Raw genomic sequence first — 11,261 nt, forward strand, 5'->3', positions numbered from 1 at the left:
TCCATCTACTTGAATTAATGTAGTTATTTTGGTAAATTAGTTGCTCGCTGTTGTAAAAGTATAAAAATAGTAAAAGAATATAATCTACAATATATATTTATATATATATATATAATGTGATTGGGTAGGGTAGCTACGGCACGACGGTTGGGTTTTATTAATAATGTATTATTTAAAATAATAATCGGCGACGGCGGTCGTATAAATTGTGTCGAGCAACCAAATCAAGGAAACGCCAAATATTTTATTAATTAATGTTTCTTAATTTTTATAACGGTGCAAATTTTATTTGTTTACATTAATAAGTTGACAATTGTATTTACTAAATTAACCATTTATTAACAGAATAAAAATATAATTATTATTTTTTATTATTATTCATTAATTATAATTTATGCACGATTGATTTTTTTATCATCATAATTTAAACTACAAAAATTTCAATAGATAATTATTTTACGTTGACTTTTAAATACTTTTAAAGTAATAATACATTATACATTAGGAATTACAAACTTTTAAGTAAATTGGGAGGAGGTGATCAGCTCAGCTCCCATTTTATATGTCTTCTAAGAAGTGGCCGTTTGTTGCTTATTAGCCTAGGGGCGCTTTTTGGGTAAATCCGGCCTTGCTCGCATGTACGGGTACGAAAACTAAAAGTTATACAGGAAAATAGTGTTCTCGGTGAGTGTTGAGTGGGGTGGGGTGAATGCGTTACGACCGTCTAGTCTCAAGGCCATAGACAAGTGAAAAGTTACACACAACTCACATACATATGAAATTAATATAAGCGTGTTAAGAAGGTTTCCGTCAACGGATGAATTTTCTCTAATATAAAAATAGTAATGAAAGAATGAATAGCTTTTTACGTACTTAAATGTTGTTAATTATATTCTCGTTAAAATATTTTTGGTATACCTACGTACAAGAAGTCTATGGCTGTAAACAAGTTCCACACACGATTTTATTATTCCTTTGAGGGATGCATACAAGATGTAGGTAAGAGGTATACAAGATTATTATAATGGTTTGTTATATAGACTTTAGTAACGCAAAAGGAACTGAAAATTATGATACATAAATAACTATTTGGCTTTGTTTTAGTCTTCATTATTCTACTCTTAAATGCGAATTAAATCGTGTAAATGATTTTCATATATATCATACTTTAAATAATGGAATAAAATTTCCTAATAAATTATGTTTTCTGAAAATAATAATGAAAACAAAATTTCTTAACAACTTTTTTTGAAATTTTAGTAACTCAATCATTTTGATTCTAGAATCCTTAATACATTGAATGAAGTATAATTTGAATTAGTTTTAAATGTATTGATGATCTATTGCTATGCGAAATACCACTAAATTTTTACCGAAAATTTTTGGTTTCAACGTCTAGAAATCGAGATTGTGGATAGTTTTTTTTCATTATTCAAATGTTTATAGCAATTGTAATTTTTTGAGAAATTTATATTTATTATGGGGATTATTTTTAAATTATGCTGCTGATAGCATCAACAAGAGACGTTTTGTTCTTTTGATTTATTTCCAAGCAAAATCTGTCGAGTAGAAGTGGAATAATAGTAACACAAGAAATATAAAACATAGCAGAGTAAAACTAAGAGTTTCTCAACTAAGAATTGAAGCTAAAATAAACGTGCTTCTGCAGTGTAATTAATTAAAAACACTACCTTAGATATTTTTCGTTATATTGAAACAGTAATTACACTTTCAGTCTACATGTGTATTAAACATAATTATTTTTGTAATTAATATAGTTCATATGCCTTTTAAAAATATAGTTTAAATTGGATATTTATTTTTCAGTTGACGAAAAGAAAAGGCAGCAGATATTATTTTTAGTCATTTGTTTAATTTTTTTAGGGGTTGATTCAATTTAAATTAGTATAAAATAACTCAGCACAGTGGGAATGTGGCATAGTTGGGTCAAGTATAATGATATCTGACAGTAATTAAAATCACTATAATGAAAAACGCTTCAATGCAAATCTGTAGATAGTATTTAATTAAAAAAAAAAGATGGATTATTCTACAAGCTATATGATCCCTTATTTCCTTATTTATATCCTGATTACAAGTGTAATATATGAATAAATAAATATATATATATTTATAATATTTAAAAGGAAGTGGTGTTATTTAAAAAAAAAAGTAAGTCAAATGAACAAGGATATAAATATTATTTCTCATAAAAAAATTGTATTGATCCATACATTTTTCAATAAGTTATAATATAAAGTATAAAATATACTTTAGTTATAAAATATAAAGTTAAAATTGTAAAAATAAAATCAAGAATTTTCACACATTCGGTAGCCATTTTCACCACAAAGACAAGTCCAGAAGTAAACTTTTCTTCATATTAAAGTATATTACATTATCTTTAATTTAAGATATATGTAAAAGTGTGAGACTTTCCGAAACATTTTCAAAAGTTAAGGGTAAAAATACATTTTTGTGAAAAAGTCGTCATTTTAAATCCCACCTGTTGGCAGGTAAAGGGTTAAATTTATAAAAAAAATATACAAAGTGATAAGTAAAGACAGCATGCATCTATAAAAAAAAATTATTTTGATATGTTCATTTTTGAAAAACTTATGGCATTTTTTAGTAAAAAAAAATTGAAAAATTTTCGAAAATTAGCAATTAGAAAATTTGTAATTTTTTTGAAGGTTTCTGCCATTTACGGGGAACTAGGAAAATTTTTTCAATTTTTAAAGGTAATGCCTTCGACTAGATACGATTTGTGATCTTTTGACGTATCGTTGAAAGAAATCTGTTTGGTGAGAGCTAAGAAAAAGTAGTAACAGACACAAAAAAAAACACATCATAGTAAAATTAATAACTTCTCAGGTTCGCATCGAAGCTAAAATGTTAGTAATGTATAACCTAATTACTCCAAAATCGAGAAATTTTAAAACCAATCTGTTTTAAATTTTATTTATTAATTGTAATGATATTAACTGTGTTATAATTTTTTAGTATACTACATTGTAGTAGTTAGTTAATCAACATTTAATTCTTTGATAAGTTTAACCTGAGTAAAACGTAAACTACAAATAATTAGTTAAAAATAAAATGTTTTATTTACATACAAAAGTATAAATTAAAACAGTTATTAGAAAATGACATAATAAATTGTTATAATTATTATTTTATAAATGTTTATTTCATTTTTATTCTTCGTTTTATTTTAAAATATAAATAAATATAAATGCATGTACAAATTACGGATCGTATGTCCAATTTATACCACTGAAGCCATAGCTCTTCTCAAAGTAATTCAACAAATAACTTATAAGGAACACAAATTACATTATAATATTCGACTTATTCAGTAACATCAACATTCAATTTATTCACCAATAGAGCATCTAAAGTTTTCTTTTGTATTTATAGTACTATCTAATAAAATTTAATATTTTATATTAATTGTATTATTATAAGTACCATTTCCACTTTTTTTTTTTTTAAGTTTCAATGATTTCCTAAATTTATTAATGTAGACGATGCTTGTTTTAAATTCTCAAATTGTTTAGGTACTATCTATTCATTAAGTTTATTGAATTATCTACAGAATTAGGATATTTGTAATCAAATATAAATGTTATATACCCTATTAGATATGAAAGGCTCTACTGCTCAAATAAAACAAGCGGATTGTATTCATTATCATGCAAATCAATTGATAGCTAGACTTTTTTTACTTTAATTTAATTATAGGTATCACCTACATTAATAATTATGAATCACTAGATTCAGTAGTTTTTCAAATAGGTTTAGTGTATATCATGACTATGAAAAGACAACATAATTATTAGTTTCCTGGAGGATTTTGTGGCTGAAGCTATTGATTTATATGAAAAAGGTATTACTCTATAGAATAAGGTTTTTCTTATTAATTTTACTGTGGAATTGTTGAACTCTGTTTTTTTATGACAAACTACACGGATATGATTAAATGGATGCATAAGTAAAAATATTGTTTAAATACTTTAAATGCGCTAGGAGTTCATCGATTGTATAAGCTTCTCGATTTCTGTTTTTATCAAAAAGTCGATACATTATCATATATGCGCTTGATTTTCCGCTAAAAGTACTTTCAATTTTATGTGGTGGTATCTGTGTAATAGTTATAGTCTTATAATTGTGCTATTTTTTTGGAGGTTATCCCATTTACGGAGAACGAGGGATATTTTTTCAATTTTTGAGGGTAATGTCTTCAACTAGATACGATTTGTAATCTTTTGACGTATCGTTGAAAAAAATCGGTTCGATGAGAGCTGAGAAAAAGTGGCAACTTTCTATAAAAAAAAATTTGTTATAAAATACGTTATCAAAGTATAAATTAAATACTACAAAATCAAAAAAATATTTTAAAACTAATTGATTTTATATTTTGTTTATTATTTTTTATGATATTAATAGTGGTTGTAATAAATCTGTATTTTATAACATGCTCAATGTAGTAGCTTTTTAATCAAGATTTAATTCTTTGATAAATTTATCCTAAGTAAAATTAAACTACATTTAATTAGTTGAATATAAATGTTTTATTGAAATACAAAAGTACAAATAATAAAAGTTTTTAAATAATGACATAGTAAATTGTATTGTAGTTTTAATTAACATTTTATAAATATTTCTTATTTTTTATTCTTCGTTTTATTTTAGAACATAAATGCAAATATTTCGTATAGCATGCCTAATTTATACCACTGAAGTCATAGCTCTTCTCAAGGAAATTCAACATATAACTAATAACTCAGTTGAACTCTGTTTTTTTGTGACAAATTACACGGTTATAATTAAATGGATACATAAATAAAAATATTGTTTAAATACTTCAAATGCGCTGGGAGTTCATCGATTGTGTAAGCTTCTCGATTTCTGTTTCTATCAAAAAGTCGATACATTATCATATATGCGCTTGATTTTCCGCTAAAAGTACTTTCAATTTTATGTGGTGGTATCTGTGTAATAGTTATAGTCTTATAATTGTGCTATTTTCCAAAAAATGTAAATACTTACGAGAGTAATAATATCATCATTACATTCAAACCACTGTCCCGACTTGAAATCTTTTATATAAGAAAAATAGTGCCCAAAGGTGGCTTCACCTTTATGAATGATCACTCCGTATAATTCAAATATGGAATTATAGCCATCCACATCCATTGAAATGAAAAATGGAAAAGATACTCTGACAAAAAAATTTCATACAAAAATTCATAACAATGCTTTTTTTACGTTTACATAAACATTACGTACTTGTCATTTATTTTTTCAGGCTTTAGACTATTTATGTTATAATTAATCCTACCTAGATGAAAACATAAAATATATGGGAGCTCTTTAAATTGTTGCCCCTTTAGAAATTTGCTTTTTTTTCCACAAATGTCACAAAAATGTTCGTCTAATATTTCAGGTCTTAAATATTGTTCTATTGCATATTCCTATTAGACAAGTATATTAATATAAAAAACAAATTTATTAATTTAACTTTAATTTTGCTTTTTCTACATTAAACATATAAATATAATACGGTTCATATATATTTACCAGCGAGTCATATGATGTCTTTCCATCAATAGAGCGAATAGGCAGAGAAATATCAAAAAATGTGGAATACTGTTCTTTACTTATATTGCACATAGTACAAGTAAGGTATTCGACCTGAATGCCTGAAACATGTTAATGAATAGTAAACACGATGAACTAATAAAATACTAATCAAGTCTAAAAAAACAGTCATGTTCATTTTTATAGTAAATACATTATACTTGCCACTGAATAAATGACTAATCATGTTAGCGGACGATGAAAGTTGCAACTTCTCGTCCAAGATGCCCAAAAAGTATCGACCAAACTCTTGGACGTCTTGCTGGATATCTGTGTCCTCCTGAGTCCAATCAAGACTTTTTGTTAAGCCATTAGTCTTGACCGCCGATGTGTCAGGTCCAAGTAGTTCTACAAAAAGCCTTTGAAGTTGATAAGCTACGTTAAACCAATTGTCGTCACCGGAATCATTAGGGAATGTCAGTTCCAACAACTCGTTACGAAACTCCGGCGTATGGAACATGACTTGGATGAAAGAATTTAAATAACAAGTTGCCCCTTGGTTTTTAATACCACGGCACACTGAAAAATAATTTATAAAGTATTGGCTATAATTGAACATTTTTCTTTACCAAATACATATTTTAAAAGTTAAACTGTTATTACCTGGCGAAACATTTTTAGCTTCAGTTTTTGGTGGTAGACTAAACAGTGGTTTCTTTGGTTCTTGGTTCTTTTGCGGAGGAGTTTCCACAACTTTTTCTACACTTTGGGTAGATTTTAAAGTGTTGAATACCGTAGACCAAGAATATATCTAATTTTATTATTATAATTAACTTTATTAGAAAAAATTCAAAATGTGGATTAATAAGTTTAAAAATTATTGATGTTAAAGTCTTATATTGGTGATTGCGTTATTTAACTCTCTTTAGGGAAACGCAATTATGTTATTATCAAAATACAGCTATTCCATTGATTATTCAACTTTAAACTGGTAATGTAATTATAATAATATTAAAAACCATAATATACGTGCTTTAAGCTCATCAAGATTTGATGGAATCGTCAAATTTACTATCTCTTCTTTTATCGTTTTCTTAATTTCGTGTTTATTATTACTATTAACTTTAGGGCTTTTTTCGTGGTCTGATTGTTTTGCATCAGGTTTGATGCAGATACAACAGAAACACTTTTTATATGTTTGCTGTAATTGATTTTTGCTAAATGTCCATACACTGCTCTTTTTATTAGTTGCTAAAGTTCGTTAAAGAATTAAGCTACAAACTTTTAGTTTTAATTTTAATTACTTACATTTTTTCGAAGATAATTTTTTTACACGAGTCCATGATCCTTTTAGTAACTCGAATAATGCTTTACTTTTATTTAATGTATTGTGAACAATTTTTAAATCCATTATACTTTTAATAAAGACAAGAACTAATCTTTTATTAAATAGATTTCCTTAGAAAAATTTTTATTTTTTTTTATAAAAAATGGACTAAATTAAAAAAATAAATTTTTTTATACTTACTATGATTATACTTAGGGGTAAAAATATTTTCGTAAGAATACAATTTGTATTATAAGTTTTATAAGAACGCACAATATAGTAAAACGAAATAATTAAGCTTTACGAAATTGGACTGTTAATGTAATTATTTGTACAAAATTATTTCATTTATATACTCGACTATCACCTAGGATTTCAATTTTTTATATAACCAGTACATTTTTTTTAAACTAAGTGAGAATGATTTATGTAATAAACTTCAAAAAATATATTATTATTATATTATAATAAATGTATACTAATTACGAATAATTTTTTAGTTTTGACCCTTTCGTTTAATATTTGTATAGAAGTTTCGAAATTAACTTATTGCACTGAAACTTTTATTTTACATTTTACATTTGACATTTCTATATCATTTTAGCAATGAAAATTTCTCCATTTACTTAATTGAACTTTTTATAGCTTATAATGTAAGCTGAAAAAGTATTCATTTTACTATGCGTTTATTTATTTATTTGTTTGCATCAATTAATTCTTAATCTGAATTCTTAGTCTTAATTCTCACTGGATCGATTATATAGAACGATAGCTAAAAGATATCGGGTTAAAGACATTACCTTCAAAAATTTAGAAAATTTCCTGCATTTTCCATAAATGGAGAGATCCACTAAAAATATTACGACATTTAAAATCAGTAAATTTTGACATTTCTATATCATTTTAGCTTCGAAGCTGAAAAGATACTAATTTTACTATTTCTTTTTTTTTTTTTGTGCCTGATACCATTTATTTTCGATACTCACTGAACGGATTTTTTTCAACAATATGTCAAAAGATCACAAATCGTACCTATTTGAAAACATTTATATATATTTTAAATTAAAGCTAATGTAATGTACTTTATTATGGAAAAAAATAATTTTCGATTTTATTTTATACATTTTTAACTTTATAATTCTATAACTTTTTGAAATGTGTATGAATCAACATAATTTTTTTATGAGAAATAATATTTTTTAATAATCTCTTTTTCATTCGACATACTTTATCTTAATAAGGATATTAATAACGAACTAGCACTTACATAGTACTTACATTAAATTTTACAAAGATGCAGGCTTCATATGAATGAAATAAACTACTATATATAATAGTGTAACGTGTAGTTCTTATTATAATAATGATACAACTAATAAAAAACAATAAAAAAAAAAACCAAAACAACTCAATGCATTTATAATTATGATATAAATAATGTATTTTAACATAAAACTTGAACAATGTTTTTACTAAATAATACAGAAAAACAACACTTAAATAACAAATCAACAACTTAACCTAAACTGTATCATTTTTCATTACATTTTGAATAACGTTTTTATTATTAGTTATTATTTAAAATAGCGACCGAACAACACAGGCCACTGATAAGGCGTCCTAACAGCTGATGGCACACAAGCACCATCACATTCATACCGCAAAACACTTTATTGTAGTGCTCATGCTTGGTGCGAACATGCACCCTCCTTTGAAAGGCTCTACGACCTTTCAAACTAAAACACATAAAATAACAAAGTATGACTAATAAACTTATCTAAAGCTCCATAAAACGTCAACATTTGAACATTTAAATTAGTATTAAACAATTAAAATTTATATAATAATGAACTCATAACACCTTTCAGTTTCTAATAACAAATATTGAAAAAGTTGGATAGCTCATATAAATTTCTAAATTTCAATTACATATTTAGGAACTTAAGTACTTTATAAACATAGTATTAAAAAAACCATAAAGAATAATAATGAATTAAATAAATTAGATTTTACATCAAAAAAACATAAAAATATAATGAATACATATTGCTTACATTACCTATGAATAATATTAATAAACCGAATACATAGAATATTGAAAATACTAACTAATTAATTACTGGAACACATTAAAAATAAAATTAATTTTTTTTTTTTTTTACAAATTCATTAAATATACTATATATATTAGGCAATTTTAGGCAATTAAATAATGGTAAAACTATATTATTGGAACAAAAACAAAAACTTGTTGTGGGTCAGGTGGTAATTTTATAATAATAAATGATTACTCCGTCAAATAAATATTATCAATGTATATTTTATAGACTATATATATATATATATAAATATAATGCCAATAATAACAATGTCGTGGCAACTTGTTCCATGAGGACGTTGAAAGATAATCTTATATTGGTGCATCACCTGACCGGTCACTCGGCGTCGCGTGACCTATCGGACGAGGAGAGGTAGCTGTGTCGCAGTCGCCATCCAGCGGTAAAGCCGGAAGTGCAATGCGACCGCGTCAAACTTAAAATAACCAAAAATTGATTCACGTAAAAATAAAAAAATATTATTAAACGAGCAAAACAGAACAATATATTAGGTCTTTTAAATTTCTGTATTACATCCATCCAGTATACAAAAAAAAGTTGTTATAATGATTTAAAAAAGCTTTGTTAATTGGTGTATTCCTCGCAAGGTATCAACAAGAATTTTATCAATGAGAAAAAAAGAATAACAGATGAAAGAGACCAGCAATTAGATACTGCAGACTTTAATTCATTTAGACATATAATTTTGTATATTATTACAAAAAATGTTTTTGAAAAGTTATCTACCTAATTATTTTTGATAATTACAATATAGTTTTTTATTGTTATTCAAATATTTTAAACCAGTGACAGTAATAATTTTTTTTTTAATTTATGGACTTTACTATTATAAATAGTATTTTTTTTATTATAGGTATTTTGTAATTGTATTATTATGATATTATAATTAATTATCTTATTTGGTAAGAGGAACAATGAAATAATAACTAAATAATAATAAACGAATTAAGTTATATATATATATATATATATATATATATATATGATTCCTCTCTCCTCGTAACATGACCAAACCATCTAAGTCTATATTCTCTCATCTTATCCACGATTGACGCTACACATATACTCCCTCTTATTTACTCGTTCCTTATCCTATCTGCTTTAGTCACTCCACTCATCTATCTAAGCATTCTCATCTCTGCTCTACTTTTTTAAGTCCCTACACCTTTGACATTACAAGCGTTGGGTAGACCTGTACACAAGAATGGTGAAACAGCTATCGCACAAGTTCTCCGGCTGGTATCAAACTCTTTATTCCTTTGGCCTTCTCCGTTTTTAATTACTTTCTGTTGTCCCTGCGTACATCCATGATGGGACAATCCACCTAAGTTTTGTTCAAGATTCCTCATACTTTTATGACAATTTTTACGCCGGCTGTCGACCTGACGCAACGTCATTCGTCAATCTACAGTTATACAAACTTATAAAAACTATAAATATTAGTGGTAAATATTTAAATTATCTTAATTTTATTACATTAATAATACTATATTTGGTAGCTCGCTAAAAATTCGAAAACAAAATAGTACTGCTGTTTGAATTATATAAAAATCATACACGTAATAAATTAAATAAAAAATATTAAATTTATGATACCTGGTAAAAAATTGCAGAGAAATTTTTAAAAAGTGATAATGTTTTACGAGTAAATATTATAAAAACGTTAGATAATTTTAATTTAGCAAATTTACAATTGATGTATCTAAAATTGTATAAGTATTATATAGTTCACTGTATTAAATTACTCAATGACGTTGTTGTTTCTTAAGTTAATTTTAAATAAAATCTATTCAGTAGAACGAAGTTTGAGTAATTATGTTTAAAAACATTTTGTTGTGTACATATTTATTAGCGTCAATACTTACAATCAAAGTTTACGGTATGAAAAATATGGTGGAAGGTGAGATAATATTATTTTATATTTAATTTAAAAATGATGATCTTTAAAAAATATATGTATGTTAACAATATATAATATTATAATTTTTATTTATTAATATAATTTAATATGTTATCTATAATAAATAGCGAAACATCAAAAGTAATACTTGAACGAATTTCATGGTTTAATCTATTCAATATTATACGTATATAAGTTTACTAATAAAAAGGTAGCAAATTGGTTTTTTATGACGACGATTTTACAGTAACAGAGTGTCTATTGTCAATTATGACTATTAATAGATATATTTTTAGATGTTGTATTTATATTCTCACAACAATGTACCTCAGTT

General features: G+C 25.7%; 1 protein-coding gene across 1 annotated transcript; it reads right to left on the bottom strand.

Moving 5' to 3' along the window:
- Positions 1 to 3,025: 3,025 nt before the first annotated feature.
- On the bottom strand, positions 3,026 to 10,376 carry LOC126902070 (ubiquitin carboxyl-terminal hydrolase 47-like). The gene is made up of 9 exons (XM_050679091.1): positions 10,205 to 10,376; positions 6,656 to 6,834; positions 6,247 to 6,394; positions 5,809 to 6,162; positions 5,584 to 5,705; positions 5,293 to 5,477; positions 5,053 to 5,224; positions 4,867 to 4,994; positions 3,026 to 3,074 (listed from the first exon to the last, which is right to left on the bottom strand). Exons 1-9 carry the CDS (start codon positions 10,374 to 10,376, stop codon positions 3,026 to 3,028), a joined length of 1,509 nt encoding a protein of 502 aa, XP_050535048.1.
- Positions 10,377 to 11,261: the final 885 nt, after the last annotated feature.

The sequence above is a fragment of the Daktulosphaira vitifoliae genome, unplaced genomic scaffold, assembly GCF_025091365.1.
Source record: "Daktulosphaira vitifoliae isolate Bord-2020 unplaced genomic scaffold, ASM2509136v1 Scaffold_3, whole genome shotgun sequence".
NCBI lineage: Eukaryota > Metazoa > Arthropoda > Insecta > Hemiptera > Phylloxeridae > Daktulosphaira > Daktulosphaira vitifoliae.

Bases quoted from the DNA above. Each gene is read 5' to 3' on its own strand.
- LOC126902070 (XM_050679091.1), bottom strand. From the start codon at position 10,376: ATGAGGAATCTTGAACAAAACTTAGGTGGATTGTCCCATCATGGATGT. The intron at 5,225-5,292 runs GTACGTAATGTT...TTTTTTTGTCAG, and splicing joins CCTGAAAAAATAAATGACAA to AGTATCTTTTCCATTTTTCA. The intron at 4,995-5,052 runs GTAAGTATTTAC...ACTATTACACAG, and splicing joins ATGATGATATTATTACTCTC to ATACCACCACATAAAATTGA.